Below are 17,497 nucleotides of genomic sequence, written 5' to 3' on the forward strand. Positions count from 1 at the left end.
CTCCCCCGCACACCGCACGCCGCACGCCAGGCGGGATCCCGGAGGGCTGAGGGGAGGAGGAGGCCACCCAGCCGCGTCCCAGGACGAGGCAGCTTCAACCGGACGCGGAGAGCGCATCCTGGCAGGTCACAGGACTCAGGAGAGCCAGGCCCTCCCCCAGGGAGCCCGCTGCCCCTGCAGCGCCTCCGCCTTCCGAGCTGCAGTTACGTTTGGAGAGGAACAGCCCTCGCCCCGGGCTCCGTGCAGACAAGCGCAGAGCATTGATTGGCCTGCGTGGGCCCTGTCTCATCTCGGGGAACCTGAGTGGGAGGGGGCGGGCGGCGGGGGGGGGGGTCCTGGCCGCTCCCTGGCTGGTGCTGGTGCTGCGTGATGCCTGCGTGGGGTGTGATAGGTCACTCCCACCCCCTCTTATGGGACCAGTGCTGTCCGTAATGAAAGCATGAGAGGGGCTGGAGGAGGGCAGAGGGGAGGGTTCAGAAAGGGGGGGGACCGACGAGCTTCAGCGGGAGGGAGACTCGGGGGTCGGAGGCGGGACGCCCCCATGCAGCACCCCCTCAGATGCCAGGGACACGGCCTCGGAGACTCCCGTGATGTGACAGACAGAACGGGAGCTCCCCTCTCTAGCGATGACCGTGAAGAATCTGAGAACCGGTGAGCATTTCCCGTTTGCCCATCATCAGGGTTCGCCCACCACATGCGAACCTTACGTCTCCCGCGTCGCTACGCCGGGGGTGTCCCAGCCGCCCACCCGCCTGTCTCCTGGGAGACACCCTCCTGTAAAAGTAACGTGTCAGCCTTTCCTCGGAACCAGAACCACCGGGTTTGGACAACGGACCAGGACGGCGGCCGGAGCTGCCGGAGTGACGCGCGGCTCCTGACTCCCAAGGCGGCTGAGTGATGATGGCGACGCCCGCGACTCAGGGGCCCTGGGCGCTGGGACTCCTGGTTCTGGGCGGGCCCTTCTCACCCGGCACACAGCCTGCAGCCTCTGTGGTCTGCCGGCGCGCACACGTGTGTGTGTGTGTGTGTGTGTGTGTGTGCACACGTGTGCAGGCACGACTGTGAACAGACACACCTGCGTTAAAGGAAATCACCAGACCCCCCCCCCCCCCCAGTTCTGCTAGTGGCACTGGCAGCGACGGAAGTGCTCGCACGGGCACGTGGCTGCCTCCCGGGGCAGACACACCAGGCTGCGCCCGGTGCGAATTTCTGCAAAGGCCATGCCCGAGGAGCCCCCTTACCTGGAGGTAGTGGCAGGGCCGCAAGGACGGCTTGATCTCCGGGGGCACCAGGGGCTTGTCCAGGTTCAGCGAGCTCTTGCGATAGGCCTCCTGGGCCTGGCTCACCGTCAGCGTGGACCACGAGCTGCGCTTCATGTACTTGGCGTCGGGCGTCAGGGCCAGGCCCTCGCAGGCCGAGCACTTGACGTCGTTGTTGCTTTTGGAGGTCTTGAGGGAGAGGTCGCCGAAGGGGCCGGGCAGCGGCTCGGGGTAGCAGCGGGCCACGTGGTCCGCCAGGTGCCGGTGGGCCAGGCCGGGGCCGCGGTAGGTGCTGTCGCTGTCCAGGTTGTCGTCCGAGCTCCACCAGCTGCTCAGGCCCGAGCGGTGCTTGCCCTCGGGCCGGCGCTCCTTGCTCTTGCTGCGCTTGCCGTGCTTGGCGTGGTGGCCGTGGGCGTGGTCCTCCGCCCGGCCGTCCGCCTTGGCCCCGTTGGCGTTGCCCTTGGAGGAGCCCTCCAGGGAGTGGGACTTGGTGAAGAGCTTCTGCACCGAGTGGACCAGATGCCGGATGCGGCCCGGGCTCTCGCCGCGCGGCTCGGCGCTGGCGGCCGTCGCCCGCTGGTACTGCAGCGTGTGGAAGCCGTCCCTGTGCAGCGGCAGCTGCTTCTCGAACTGGTCCAGGAGGTTGGCGGGGATGCGGTTGGCCTTGGCGCCCGCGTGGGGCCCGGCGCAGTCCTCCCGGGCGTCGTAGTGCGAGCTGTAGTGCATGCGGGGGAAGGTGCTGCTGGACACGTGGTCGCCCAGCACCACGGGCACCATCACGCACTCCGAGTGCACGGAGCTGCGCGGCGAGCAGCGGCGGGGGTCCAGCGGGCAGCCGGCCGGGGGGCTGAGCAGGTAGGGCTGGCGCGGGTCCGGGCCCAGGCCCAGGCGCAGGTGCTCGCAGTCCTCGGGGGGCGCCAGGCCGCAGGTGTGGGCGGAGCACAGCTGTGGCGGGGCCCGGCCCCCCGACAGCCCCTTCATGTTCCTGGGGGCGGGGGAGTACCTCTCCTCATCGAAGGGCTGCGTGGGGGACCACGGGTACGGCTGGTCTGTGGAGAGAACACAGGGGCGCCGTGAGACTCGGGGGCACGGCAGAGACGAACGTCCGTGGAGGCGGGGACCATCGGACACCCGTCCCGGGAGCCACTTGGGCAGCGGCCGGGGTCCCTGGTGATTGGGCGTCAACTGCTCCAAAGCACGAGAATCTCAAGAACAGACTGCCATTCCCGAATGGGTGTCTCAGCGACAGACAGCGGGTGTCCCCCAGGCTCCCCGGGGCCCCGGGAGCGAGGTGGTGTGGTCCTAAGCAAGCAGACACTCTGCGGGGGAATGAGTGACAGCCCATCGATCTGAGCATCATGCGCACACACAGCAGGGGGAGTGCATGCAGATGCGACACAGGAAAGAACACGCCATCTTACAGTCCATGCCACGCACATGTAGCTTGTCTATACGATGCACATGCCCGTATGCAACACGCCTCTGCAGTTTGTGCACATGTCTGTATGCCTCCGTAACGTGCACATGTTACGTAACATGCACACAGCGGGACGTCCGCAGGGAACACAGGCCTGAGAAGCCGATTCCGACAGGAAAAGGGGTGGAAAGACCTGCGGACGGGTGCCCAGAAGTGACCCCAGGATGGAGCTGTCTCCTCGGGGACGTGGAGGCCAGCGGGCACCCCTGGCCAGGGCCTGGCTCCCCCCGCAACCCACACGCCATCCCCCACAGGACACAGGCCCTGCTCTCCTGCCCCACCGCACGTGCCCAGCCGTCAGCCCAGGGACAGGCCTGCTGGGAACTGCGGGCTCCCAGGCTGCAGTCACGACCCAGCAGAGCCTGTCTCCTGGCACCGGACACAGGGTGGCCAGTGCCTGCTTCTGTCTGTCCCTGGAAAGACCGCCCAGGGCCCAGCCACAGGGGGAGGAGGGGCCCAGCCACACGGGAGGAGGGGCCACCAGGGGCCCAGCCATAGGGAAAGGAGGGGCTGCTTGGCTCTCCCCCTCCCTGCTCCTCCTCCGCCCCCCCTCCCCCCCATCAGTGTGTTTACACGTTTCTGGTGTTCACCGTGTGACACTGTCAGACTGCTGGCTGTCAGCTCACCCTCGCTCCCTGCGCCCACCTCCTGCACTCCAAGGCCTGCCTGGCTGACGCCCTAGGTTCTTGTCGCCGGGGCCACAGCAGCCCCGACCGTCCTTCGTCGGGCCCTTTCTGTCCTCGTCCACCCAGACGGCGTGGCCCGGGCTTCCCCAGGCACCGCGCAGCCTCCCCGTGAGGCCCAGCCCAGCCTCACCCCCGAGGCCGCCTCCAGGACAGCACGTTTCCCAGGAGAACGGACGCAACGCGCGGCTGACCAGCGGCAAGGCCATGCGCCGAGCCCTCGGTTCCACAGCCGCACGCGGTGTCGCCCCGTCGTCTCTGCTTCATCTCCCCACTAACCAGTCACGTCACACAACCCCGTCTCCCTCCGCGTTAACACGGGCGCCCGGCACCCTCCCGCTCATGGCTGCCCGGCCTGCTCCAGGGCTGCCCCGGCGCTGTGGCGGGAATGTGGCCGCACAGAAGCACCGCGCAGAAGGTGCCAGTTCAACGGAAACGGGTGAGATCTGATTATGCAACAGACGAAAGGGGTTACTGCTGTCGGGCAATAACAAACAGCTCAGCACGGAGACGTGCGGCCACGTGGGCGCCGCGGGAACACCGGCCCCGTCGGGGAGGCAGCCATGGGGAGCACCCGCTCTGTGGCCCCGCTGGCTGCTGCCGGCCAGGGCTGGCGGGGCAGGGGCCCTCTCCGAGCCGGGGGATAAAAAATCCTAACACGGACCACGGGGATGGCCGCTCACCTGTGGCTGCGCTGGCGGCAGGGCCGCGGGCTGCACATCTAAAGGGGGTTGTCCAGTGTGTGAGTCAGATCCCACAGACCTCTGGCCAGGGAGGATTCCACAGGAGGGGAGAGGCCGGAACAAGGCAACGTGGAACATGTACGAACTTTGAAACATCGCCCTCGCGTGTTTCAGGGCCGGGCGGTAAGGAAGCCGTGTGCTCCCCGCTGCGGTCCCGTCTCCACGCAGCACACGCGTGGAGGCGCCTGGGCTGTGCTCCGACAGCCGGAGGCTCCGAGGCAGACCCTGGGCCGGACGCGAGGCCCCGTGCCCTCACAGGGGGCTCCAGTGCCCCTGGTCTTTCATTCCGGTTCACGCTTCCTGGACCGGGATTCGGATCTGCGGTTTGTCATCGGTGTGTCTCACACGTGGCTGTCATTTACCGTGTCACGTCGTTATAAAAGGAGACGGCGCGTGAATTAGCAAATGGATTCGTTTTCACCGGCCACCGATGCCATTTCCCAAGTTCCGCCGTGAAGGGTTGAGACGGCTGATGTCCTGCACGGAGGGCGCTGAGGAGAGCGACAGGGACATGTGCATTGGGCCCGGGCGGGACCCCGCAGGGCGTCAGCGGCACCGGCGTTCCCCAGCCTGGCCCGTGACAGCCCCCGAGGCCCTGCCTTTCCTCCTCTGTCCGCGGTTCCGCCTCCACTCCCGGGTGACACGCACACGCGGCGGAAGCGTTTCCGGGCAGCCCCTGGCGTCCCCGGCAGCGAGCCCCGCGCCCGGCCCGTGATGCCAGTGGCTGCCCGTGGGTCACGTTCTGCGAGCGGCCCCTGCTGGCCCCACAGGTGGCACCGAGACCCCGACTCGCTCTGATCTCTACGTGTCACTCTCGGCGCCCAGCAGACTTCCTGACCTACTTCCCACGTCAACACACACGGGTTCGGCTTGTTAACGTAAGAAGACAGTCCTAGCTGGTGTGGCTCAGTGGGCAGAGCGTTGACCTGCAAACGGAAGGGTCCGGGGTTCGATTCCAGCCAAAGGCACAGGCCCGGGTTGTGGGCTCCATCCCCAATAGGGGGCGTGCAGGGGGCAGCCGATCCACGATTCTCTCTCATCATAGATGTTTCTATCTCTCTTTCCTGCTCCCTTCCTCTCTGGAATCAATAAAAGGATATTAAAAAACATACAAACAAACATTCAAACCTGTGAAGAATGTTTGTGAGCTTATTTGAGCCAAACCGTGGACCGTGGCCGGGAAGCAGAGTCTCGGTGGACGGGACAAGGCCCCGGAGAATGGGGGGTTCACCTTGTTCTCTGCATGACAGTCAGAGGAGGAGCCGTAGGCGGTGACAGGAGCTCCACTGGGGGTGGACTAGGGGGCGGGAGAAAGCAAGGGGGCGCCTCTGGGATTGGATGAAGAGTGAGTGATGGACACAGGCTTCTTGCACTGGAGGGCGCAGGACAGTTCACCATCAGCCCTTAACTCAGTGGCAGTGAGGGGGTTTGTGGTCACTGGTTGCACGCTGAGGGGTCGGGAAAAGGGAAGTTACAGGTTCCCCTGCCTCCCACAGGCATGTGATCCTAGAGACAACAGGCTCCGTGAAGACGGAAGTTGGTCTTTGTCAGGGAAGGTGCTGGCCTAGGATGTGATGCCCGCTGTAAACGGCTTTAGTTAAAGGTTCTCATTGCAGACCATCCCGTGTGGTCCCTGTAGGCCTGAGTGTGCACGGCCGCCACGGAGGCCTCCCCTGAGCTGGTCGGGTGACCCCCAGCACCCAGGCCGTGGTGCCGGGCTGGCGGGGGAGGGCGGGGAGGGCCCGGGGTGACCCACACACCAGGCTCCGCTTCCCTGCCAGACGCGGAGGCTGGAGCGGCTCCGACGGGAGCAGGGCACTGCGCTCTGGGCCTTTGAAGCGCAGGTTCCGTGCGAACGCCTCGCCGCTCCCGTCGCGAGGGAGTTCGGCTCACAGGGCCCTGCTGTGCGTTCAGTCAGCGCCTCTGTGTCTCCTTTCAAAGCTCCGCTGCGTCCCACACACCCTGGCCCAGCAGGCGCCACCCGCACAGTCCGCTGGCTTCCTCCTCCTTCCAGAGCCGGTGCTGCCGGCCATGGAGGCGGAGGCTGACAGCCCTGACCCCCAGGGGCACCGCCCTCCCTGCACTGGGGACACCGCCACAGGCTGCTCTTGGACTTCAGGACGCGGCCGGAGGGACTCTGTGGGTCGGGGGGGCAGGTACGCCTCTCTCCCCATCAGGGTCACTGACTCACAGCGGGCACTGTGCACAGGCCCGCCCAGCCCCTGGCAAGGTGGGGGGGGGGGGGTCCCAACTGTGTCGGCCACGCCTGCCCTCTGCCCTCCTCCCTGCAGCCCCCTCCCTCTGCCCTCTGCCCTCCTCCCTGCAGCCCCCTCGCTCTGCCCTCTGGCCTCCTCCCTGCAGCCCCCCTCACTTGCGAGCAGCTGCTTTTCTTCCTGCCACGGACCCACACCATTGGCGCTGACGGAGAAGCTGAGGAGCAGGACGTGAGCAGGAGGAGAGCAGGTCCAGGTCTCAGCCCTCAGCACCTCATGCCGTTGCCCGTGGAGCATTTGCAGCATTTGGGTGAGCACGTCTGCAACTTAATTGCACTTAGTCACCAAATGCCTTCTTACTTCTGGGCTAGAGAAACAGTTTTAAAGAACAATGGCTTCACAGCACCAAGAAGGTTGCTGTGGGCCCTAAACCTGACCCCAGTCCTCAAGAGGCCAGAGAACCCCCCCCCAAAATTCCTGCAAGAAACACGGGCAGCTCTGGACAGCGCTCACAGGGTTCCAGTCGCTTCCTCGCGAATGCTGCCTGCCACAAGTCAAGAGGCTCTGCAATGTGAACACATGTACACACTTTACCTCTTACAAGATTATTCTTTAATATCTGTGCTGCCAAAGCAAGCACTACATTATTTTTAAATATTTTTAAAATATAATTTTATTGATGTCAGAAAGGAAGGGAGAGGGAGAGAGAGAGAAACATCCATAATGAGAGAGAGTCGTTGATTGGCTGCCTCCTGCACGCCCCACACTGGGGATCAAGCCTGCAACCTGGGCCTGTGCCCTTGACCGGAATCAAACCCAGGACCCTTCAGTCCGCAGGCCGACGCTCCATCTGCTGAGCCAAACCAGCCAGGGCAGTTTTTTAAAGTTTTTTTTCATTGATTTTTAGAGAGAGAGGGAGGGAGAGAAACATCGATTGGCCGCCTCCTGCATGTCCCCTACCTGGGATCAAGCCCCAAACCTGGGCATGTGCCCTGACCGGGCACGGAACCGGCAGCCGTTCGGTGGCTGGAACGACACCCGACCAACGGAGCCACACCAGCGGGCACCTCTGACATCAGTTCTGATGATGAGCGTATATTTTTGCTTTGACAGAAGCTTATAATCTGTCAGACATGCCTGCTGCTGGCTCCCAAGTGCAGCCGTCACAGCCCTCCAGCAAGGATGCCTGTCTGTGCGCCCCGGCCGAGGAGCCCGTCCATGCCCCCCCCAGCCCAGACCCCCCAACCTCTAGGGGCCGCATCACACTTGCACCCAGGGGAGCTGTGGGCAGTGGCAGCTCGTCCAGGGCCCCCCTGAACCTGCCCCAAGGCCCCCTTCTCTCGGACTCCCCAGTGAGCGGAGGCAGCCCCGCCGGGCCCTTCCCTGTTTCACTCTGCTGAGTGCCTTTTGGGTCAATAAACTCTTGGCTGCTTTTCTATACAAGAAAAGGAAAAAAAGAATATGTGTTTTAAAATTTTGAATTTTGAGAATTATTTCACAAGCAAATATAGGAATAGGAATTTACAGTGAGTTTTAAGGTTGTGTAGCTGGCTTTCTCACTTTATAAACCTGAACACTGACAAACATGAAACGGCATTGCCCCGAGGGCCAAAGCCAGACAAAGCAACGACCAGGAAGGGGCACCCCGGACCAGCCCGACCGCTCTCGTGAACATCCATCGACACGACGTGAGCAGACGGAGCCCGGCCACGCGGTGCCGAGCTCAGGTGTGCGGGCTGGTGCCACAGTGAAAGCTCAGTAACGTCATCGCCGCGGCAACAGACTCAGGGAGAGCCACATGAGCACATCAGCAGACGCAGAGAAAGCACCTGACAACACCAGGCCCTGCAGGACAAGAGCTCTGAGCAGACGCTGGCCTGGCTCCGTAGTTGCGCATCGACCTAAGAACCAAGAGGTCACGGTTTGACTCCTGGTCAGGGCTGTGGGCTCTGTCCCCAGTAGGGGGCGTGCAGGAGGCAGCCGATCCATGATTCTCTCTCATCACCGATGTTTCTATTTCTCTCTCCCTCTCCCTTCTTCTCTGAAATCAATAAAAATATATTTACACACACACACACACACACACACACACACACACACCCCAACTCTGAGCAGAAAGGACTAGGACACCCGCAGCAGGGACCACACCCCCACGGCTGCTTAAAGGTGAGGAGGCGATGCTCCCGCTGAGCTTGGAAACGAGGCGCGGACGTCCCCGAGCACCCTCCCCGCGTGAGCCCCCCCCCCCCCGGAAGTTCTCGCTGACGTGAGACGAGAGGGAAGCCGAGGCTGAGCAGATTGGGAGCGAAAACACGGAACTCCCGTGTCCACAGGCGGCATAATTCTCTATGTAGAACCCCCTCCCCCCCAAATCGATCAGCTACCTCCCGGAAACCGGGTGCATGAGCTGAGGGTGCACACGCCAACTTGCTTTCTCATGAACCAGCAGCGAGCCACTGGCCTTCGCAATGAGAACCACCAAACCCTTTCCATGGCACCAAGAAAGGGGAGAGAGTCCGGTAGACATCTAACCGAACCTGTAGACGACCTACCTGACACGGTCAACGTCTCATGAAATAAAGCAAAGGTGTGAAATGTACAAGGGGCTCCACGGTCAGGGGCAGGACGACTCGATGTCGCCCATGTCAGATCGTCCCAACTCCATCTATAGATTCCATGCAATTCTAACCCAAACCCCAGCCGGTTACTTGGGGGGTATGGACAGGGTCTGCAGCTCCTGGGGACAGAAACAGGCCGGGTGGCCAACTCAACACTGAAGGACAGCAGAGCTGGGGGCCTGACCTCCTGACCTCAGGCCTCGCTGCACAGCTACGGCCGTGGGCACAGGGTGGCGCTGGTGAGAACACAGGCGACGGGTCCATGAGAGAGAGCCATGCCCACAAGTGAATCGCCATAAACACAGGCCATCGACCTTCCACGGAGAACAGGCAACTCCATCGGGAAAGGACAGTGTTTCTCGTTTCGTTCTGCTTGTGTGCGGTAGGTGGTGCTGGAATAACTGGACAGCACGTGTAAAAAAAAAAAAAAAAAGAACCTGCATGCAGGCTTGCACCTTTCATAAAACATTAACTAAACGGAAAGTGTAAACTATTGTGGATGAAAGGGCCTCAGGCTGACCCGACCAGCTCAGGGGAGGCCTGCGAGGCGGACGTGCAAACTCAGACCTACAGGGACCACACGGGATGGTCTGCAATGAAAACCTTTAGTTAAAAGCAGTTTATAGCGGGCATCACGTCCTAGGGACCTATTGTCTTTTTGCGTCTAAGATAGCACCCCTGTGGGACGCCTGGGTGACCTGTAACTTCCCTTCTTCCGGACCCCTCGGGGCACAGCCGGTGTGCCCGGGTGTCAGGAAGGAGACCATGAATCCCTTCATGTTACTGTTATCGTGTTAGTTGTTGTCTGTTAACTGTCCTTTATCCAACCCCAGAGGCTGCCCCCCGACCCTCTGCTTTCTCCCGCCCCCCTGATCTATCACCAGCGGAGTTCCTGTCGCCCACTTCCATGCCCTCCTTTGACTGTAATGCACAAAACGAGGTGAAAAACCGCCGTTCTCTGGAGCAGTGGTTCTCGACCTTGGCTGCACATTAGAATCACCTGGGAATCTTCCCGAATGAGGCCCAGAAATCAGGATTTTAAAGAGATTCCCAGGCGATTCTAATGTGCAGCCAAGGTGGAGAACCACTGCTCTGGAGCACTGTCTGAACCTGTGGAGACTCTGCTTCCCGGCGATTGCCGACAGTTTGGCTCACAAAAACGCTTTGCAGCTTTGAATGGTGGGTGTTTTGTTTTGTTTTGTTTTGTTTTTTTACGTTAACACTACACGGTTCTCAGGAGGTAACATGGGCGACATCCACGAATCCTTGTATCTGACGGTGAGTTTTTAGATCAATACAAAAGCATGCTTCATGAAGTAGAAACGGAAAGGTACACTTATGGGAATTAAAAACTTATTCGTAATTGCCCCGGACTGGACGGCAGCCGAGACGTCCTGCAGTCGGCGCTGGATAACGGAATATTATTCGGCTCAAAGGCAATGAGCCGGGGACCATGGCAGATGTGGAGGAACCTGAAAGCAGGTGCCTGAGTGACAGCGGCCAGGCTGGGGGCCTGCAGTGACCACCTCTGTCTTTCTAGCGTCTCCCGTGTCCGATCCTTCCTCCCCCCCGGATCCCTTGTGGCATCCTAGACCTTGTTGGAGTTTTCCGTCGCCGTCCCTACATGATGGGGGACCAGTGTCCCCTCGAGGTGGTGAGTCCTCACTCTTCTCGTCCATCACCCAGCTCTTTGGTGTCGGATGGTCCCCAGCGCACTGGCCTCTGTCGGAGGCACTCGGACCTGGAGGAGGACCAGCTAAATGCCAGCTAAATGCCAGATTCCCCGTCCCGTGGCCACTGGCCACAGCCCCGGAGTTTGTGCCTCGCCTTCCCAGCTTTAACACGGGAGGACGGAAGACGTGACTTTGGGCAGTGAACACACGACGCGACATACAGGTCATGTTCACAGGAGGGTGCCCTTGAAACCTCTATCATTTGGTTAACCTGCCCGTCCCAGGGCAGACGGACTTGCGCGCTCGCCCCGCCTGGCCACACCTGAATGGCCAGGCATCCAGAGCGCGTCCTGTTACGCTCTCCTCCGCGGCGTAAGTCACGCCCACGCTGTTCCCTCGAAACAGTGCGACCGCACCAACATCGACAAAATGTCACCGAGTCTTTACAGCGGAGCTTAAATGTCCTCGCGGATCCCGTGCTGTAACAGGGAGCGGAAGACACGTCTGTGACATTTAAGAGCCGGGCGGCTGAGACTTAACCTCACTTTGTAGGACATGGGCTGCCTCCTGGGAAGACGGGCGTAAGGAGGAAAAAAAGGACTTACAGCCAGGCCGGGAGAGGACCCTGTCACTCGGAGAATCCCGTTTCTGACTAATTGCAGACTCTGTCACCGGCAAAGGCGCCACCTCCTCCCTCGCTGCCCGACCGGGGCCGCCTCCCCCTCCCGCCACACACAGCGCCCCCTGCCTGGAGGAGCTCCCACGCGAGTCTAATGACCTGCGTGGCCTAAAGGGGCCGAGGATTTTGAGGGAAAACGTGGAGTTCTTTGCATCGTCCAGCACAGCTTCTACGCAGTGTTTTGCACGGAGCAAGGTTTCAATGAACACTTGAGTGGGTGACAGGGTGATGGGTGAGTGATGAATGGCACGCCAGCGGCGGAGCCCCCGCCAAGGCTTAACAAACAAGGAACGAAAGCTTCTCGGGAATTAGGCAAACTGCCCGGTTCCCACGCAGGGTCTGCTGCGCACGCCGCCTCGTCCCCGACAGGAGCTCCCAGCCCCCCTTCTCCCACCCCCACCCCCCGCTTTCTGCAAGGCACGGCCGCCTGCCCACGGCTTCCAAAGGTGTTGTCACACAACACGAAGTGCATTTACACAGGAACCCGGCACGCACACGCACAGCACTCACTCCCATGGGTGTGGCGTTGACACTTTCATTCTGCACATCCTATACATTCTGGTCCTTTCTTACTTTTTCATTTAAAAATTGCCAGTTGTGACTCAGTGCCTCGAACTCACAGCCCACGGAGCTGCCACCCGCAGTTTAAAAATCAGGGCCGTGTAAACGTAAACTGTGAGACAACGAGACGAAATACAATCACCTCACGGGAGCAGGAGGGTTGCATGGACTGTGCCTCCTCTGACTAACCACATCTTTACCCCTCCGTCTCCACCCGGGGCCACTGTAGTGTAGGACCATCATGTGCTCATTTCAGAAGCCACCAGCCTCCCTCACTGCTGCAGGAAAAGTGCCATTTCAAGAGAACAGCGTAGAAAGGAGAACAAGACCTCCTGTGCTGTTGTTCAAGTCTGCGTGTGTGCGAGCACGCATGTGTGCCTGTGTGAGCCTGTGTGAGCCTGTGTGAGCCTGTGTGCATGCGTGTCTCTCTGTGTGTCTGTGTGTGGGCACGTGTGTGTGTCTGTGTATGTGCCTGTGTGCATGTGCATGCATGTCTCTGTGTGTGTGTGTGTGTGTGTGTGTGTGTGTGATAGACCTGGAAATACCAGCTTCCTCATCCCAGAGGCCACAAGGCCCCTCGCCCTCCACCCCGTGAGGACGGGAGAAGCCGGCTCCAGGGACCCAGAAGGGGCCTCCACAGAACTTGACCTTAGAGCGTCCAGCCTCCAGACCGTCAGCAATAAACCGCTATTGTTTACCCGCCGCCCATCCTGTCGCTGCAGCCCGAAGAGGCGAGGACAGGCGTGTGCGTGCGTGGAGACACGGAGGAGTCACAGTGTCACTGTTCCGGAAGGCAGCCACCCAGGGCAGAGGCGCTGCAGTCCATCGGGTGGCCGGCAGCTCAGCCATTGCGCATGGGGACCCAATATCCAGAAGAAAAGGGAGGGGACGCACCCCAGAAACATAAATGGAAAACCCCAAGGTCCCAACTGAGCGACTGGGAAACTCATTGTGATGTGTTTGTGTAGAAACAAAGTTTTAACCTGATGCCATTGGAATGAAGTACAGCCCTGGCCGGTGTGGCTCAGTGGATGGAGCATCAGCCTGCGACCGAAGGGTCTCGGGTTTGATTACAGTGGGTGGCAGGGAGCTCAGTTGCAGGTTCGATCCCCAGCCCCGGTTGGGGCACATGGGGGAGGCAACTGATGGATGCGTCGCTCTCACATCCATGTCTGTCTGTCTCTCTGCCTCTCCCCCTTCCTTCCACTCTCTCTAAAAATCAATGGAAAAAATATCCTGGGTGAGGATTCACAAAAAGAAATAAAATACACCTTCTGGGTGTTCCCTCGAATAACTGGCAGGTGACCTTCCCCAGAGGCCGGCCCCCGCCTTCTGGGCAGCAGAGGACGCCTGAGCTGGATGTCACCTGCCGGAAGGTGCGTGCTCCACCTACGGTGTCTGCATGGGCGTGGGCAGTGGGGCGCCCGGCAGGTCCGGCAGGCTCTGGGTGAGGGGGGGCCGGGAGGGGTGCTGGAGGGAGGGAGGAAGGGGGGGGGCGGCTCCTGCTGGGGTGCAGGGGACCATTTCCTATCTAGAAACAGCTGAGCTCCGGACCCACTACTTCTGGAAACTTCAAGTTACAAAGATACGTGGCTGCACGACGGCCAGGGGTGTTTATAAAAGGACACGGCAAAGTACAATTCTAAGAGGGAGTTCTGCCCAGCTGGTGTGGCTCAGTGGATAGAGCGTGGGCCTGCGGACTGAGGGGTCCCGGGTTCGATTCCGGCCAAGGGCACAGGCTTGGGTCGCAGGCTCCATCGCCAGTAGGGGGCGTGCAGGAGGCGGCTGATCAATGATTCTCTCTCAGCATTGATGCTTCTCTCTCTCTCTCTCTCTCCCTTTTGCTCTGAAATCAATAAAAATATTTAAATAAATAAATGAATAAATAAATAAAAGAGCTATTTCCTTTCCCTTAAAAATCCTATCTAATACAGAGGGAATATGCAAATGGACTGTCACGCTGTCCCAAAGATGGCGGCGCCCGCAGCGGAGGCTGAGTTCCCATTACGAGCCTTAACGAGCAATCAGCAGGGACCTGAGGCTGTGCCCCCCACCCGGTGGGGCTTGACAGGGGACCTCAGGCCGCACCACCCACCCCGGCACCAGGCTGGGGGGCCTCAGGCCACGCCCTCCGCCCAGGGGACTTGATGGGGGAATCTCAAGGTGCACCCGCTGCCCCGGTGCTGGGCCCGCCTGGCACCAGGCCAGGGGCCCTGAGGCTGCGCCCCCCCACCTGGCAGGCTTGACAAAGGTGGGGCCGGCCCGGTCTGGATCTCACCCAATGGGGGTGGGGCCGGTCGGGTCTGGGTCTCGCGCGATTTTGAGGCACTGCGGGTGGGCAGGGACTTGACTCTGGGTCCCGCGGTGAGCCCCAGACTCTGACAGGAGGAAGATTTTCATATACATTTTACTAATTTTCTTTCATCTCTGACACTTCTATTATAGAGAAAGGGCAAATAGCGGTATGAAAATATTTCCTCTAATTAACCCCCTTTTAATATGCACGAATTTCATGCACCGGGCCACTAGTAAAATAAAATGAAAGGGAGTTCTTTACAATAAGTTGGTATCATAGTCACTATGAGACGTGCACGTGGCAGGTGTGGGCAGCCCCGGCGCGATGCCGTGGGACGTCCTGCCGCTGAGAGGGCCTCTCCCAGAGGCTGCACCCGCCCCGGAGGCCCTCAGGGTCGGAGGGCGGCACGGCGACGGCCCGTGTTCTTCAAGTCACACCCGCTCCTCTCCTCATGCCGCGGGTCAGACAGCTGGTGCTGCACAGCCTCTGACTGATTGTTTAATTTGCCTTTTTCTCCTCTCAATGTGCAACCGGCTTCCCGCTGCACATCTGGGCCGATGTGCCAGCCCTCACGGTGCTTAGCGATGGCCAGCTCGTCACAGCCGATTTAAATGCAGCAGCCAGAGAGCGGGGCGTCTCTCTCAGAAATTACAGCTGTAATGGGCCGGCGGCACCCACAATTACCGCCGAGCAGTTTCATTCAGGGCGTGCGGCTGTTCCCGCGGAGCACGTCCTCCTCAAAAGCCAGGTTTCCCTCCGCCATCGTGGTCCTTTCAACGGGCGGCGTTCATCCGCGCTTGTCACGGGCGTGAGGTTAATTTAGCAGAAACCCCCTTTATCTCCCTGGACTCCACGGCCGTCTGCGCATAAAATTACTTTCCGACGTTTCATTCTCGGAGCCTCAGAGAACGCGGAGGCCCTTCAATGGAGCAGGTGCGGTGCGGGCATGGCTGGGATACTCTGATTTTTCTTTGAAAGATTAACCCGTTTTTAATATATTTTTATTGACGTCAGAGAGAGAGGAAGGGAGAGGGAGAGAAAGACAGAAACATCAATGATGAGAGAGAATCATCACGGATCGGCTGCCTCCTGCGCGCCCCGCACTGGGCATGGAGCCTGCAACCCGGGCCTGTGCCCTGACCGGGGATCCAACCGTGACCTCCTGGGTCATAGGTCGATGCTCAGCCCCTGAGCCCCGCCGGCCGGGCGGCTGGGATACTCGTTTCCCAAAAGGAAGCCCCTTTAGACCCGCTCCCTGGGGAGGCCTCGCAGGGACGCAGCCTGACAGAGCGTCCGGTCGGTGCGACTTGCTCCACCGCGGCAGCGCGAGGACTTTCTCGTGGACGTGGCGAGCCGCCGGCCTGCTTCCCCGTGGGCAAGGCTCGCTGAGCACGGCGCGTTACACAGGAACCCCTCACCCGCCGGGGGCCGGCACACCGTTCCTGGTTTCCTCGTTGCCAAAGGAAAAGCAAACTCTTCTGGTTTCAGCTTCTCTTTCAGAGAAACCAGCGCCTTACACAAGTGGACGCCTTCAACGTTCACTGTGACTCTTTAAGCCACTCCCACGGGCACCGGAGTCGTGGGCTACCAACCCGAAGTCAATTAAGAAAATTCAAACTTCAATACCGATGTGGGAGGCACAGGGCAGGGTGTAGCCCACGACTCCGGTGCCCGTGGGAGTGGCTTAAAGAGCCACATTGCATCAGGGGACCCCCGGGTGGCTGTCACTAGCCCCGGAGACGCCACGGGACGGGCATTCGGGGCTCCCGGGGACGGGCCTGACCGCTCAGCCTCCAACCCCACGCCTGCCGGGCACCAGAGGTGAAGCGGAAGGGCCTCTTAGAAAAACACCAACCAAAGAACTTTTGCTCCAAGAGTTACCGAGAGGAAGAGTCAGTCTCAGAGGAGACAGGAGAGCGGCGCCCCCCGCAGGCATGCCTCAGGGGCGCTGATCATCGGCCTTCATATCTAATCCTCATCGTCATCTGCCTTCCTAACTGCCCGCCGTGACCCGGGGGCCACGCTCCCACCCAACGCTTCCCTGACGTCGAGAAAAGGCCGCCTTTTTCATTTCACCTTTTACTTATGCCTCATTAGGACGCTCCAAAGTCACACACACGCGTGACCGTGTGAGTGAGAAGGTTCGCGGTGGCCGGCGAGCACGGTACCCACCGGGGGCTGTGGTGACAGCGCATGCGTGCGTGGCCAGGCCGGCCGCACCCTACCTAGATCGTCCTCCTCCGGCCCCGGGAAGCTGACGCCCGGCTGGACCAGGTCCCCGGCCTCTTCCTCTGCAAAGAGAGAAACACAGTCAGGGTTAGCGTGAGCGCCTGGGGCTGAGTCCACGCAGCACGCCGCCACCTGCACGACGCCCACCGCCCACCGGGAGGCGCGAGCGTGCTTGTTCTCGCGTCACGGCTGGGAGCGGCCTTCTCCCTGCTCCTGGGAGCGGCCTGTGCTCATCGCGCAGGTGGCTAGGGGCTTCTCACCTGCACCTCGGGTCAGCGCCGGTATCTTACGCATTGTCCCCATCAGAACAGAGCCCTGAAACTCCCGGCCCCCCATCCCCTGCTCCCCCGCCACCATCCCCTGCTCCCCCGCCACCATCCCCTGCTCCCCGGCCACCATCCCCTGCTCCCCCGCCACCATCCCCTGCTCCCCGACCACCATCCCCTGCTCCCCCGCCACCATCCCCTGCTCCCCGACCACCATCCCCTGCTCCCCGACCACCATCCCCTGCTCCCCGACCACCATCCCCTGCTCCCCGGCCACCATCCCCTGCTCCCCGGCCACCATCCCCTGCTCCCCCACCACCATCCCCTGCTTCCCGGCCACCATCTCCTGCTCCCCCACCACCATCCCCTGCTTCCCGGCCACCATCTCCTGCTCCCCCACCACCATCCCCTGCTTCCTGGCCACCATCCCCTGCTCCCCGGCCACCATCTCCTGCTCCCCGGCCACCATCTCCTGCTCCCCGGCCACCATCCCCTGCTCCCCGACCACCATCCCCTGTTCCGGACCACCATCCCCTGCTCCCCCACCACCATCCCCTGCTCCCCGACCTCCATCCCCTGCTCCCTGCCCCTGGTAGGGTCCCGGGAGCCGCCAGCCCACAGCCAGGACCCTGTGCTGTTTGGGGAACTCATACGTACGGGGCCTCATCCCCAACATTCAAAGCTGCCGCCCTGGTTTAATGCTTCCTAGTCCTTCCGTTTTGTCCAAAACACAGATCCTGCTGCTGGGAGAACCCAGGTCACCTGCCACGTCTGGCGACCTCTGCCCTGACTCTGGGCCC

The 17,497-nt window shown here is 61.1% G+C and overlaps 1 protein-coding gene across 1 annotated transcript in view; it reads right to left on the reverse strand.

Annotated features, from left to right (window-relative positions):
- DLGAP2 (DLG associated protein 2) overlaps nucleotides 1-16,488 on the reverse strand; it is a 69,250-nt gene extending 52,762 nt beyond the window's left edge. Inside the window, exons 1-2 of the mRNA XM_081085080.1 lie at nucleotides 16,428-16,488; nucleotides 1,242-2,308 (exon numbers count right to left, since the gene is read on the reverse strand). Coding sequence (XP_080941206.1) covers nucleotides 1,242-2,240 — 999 coding nt within the window. The 5' untranslated portion in view covers nucleotides 2,241-2,308; nucleotides 16,428-16,488. The remainder of the gene's footprint in view (nucleotides 1-1,241; nucleotides 2,309-16,427) is intronic.
- Nucleotides 16,489-17,497: the final 1,009 nt, after the last annotated feature.

Source organism: Myotis nattereri (assembly GCF_964212035.1).
Source record: "Myotis nattereri genome assembly, chromosome: 2".
In the NCBI taxonomy this organism is placed as follows: Eukaryota; Metazoa; Chordata; class Mammalia; order Chiroptera; family Vespertilionidae; genus Myotis; species Myotis nattereri.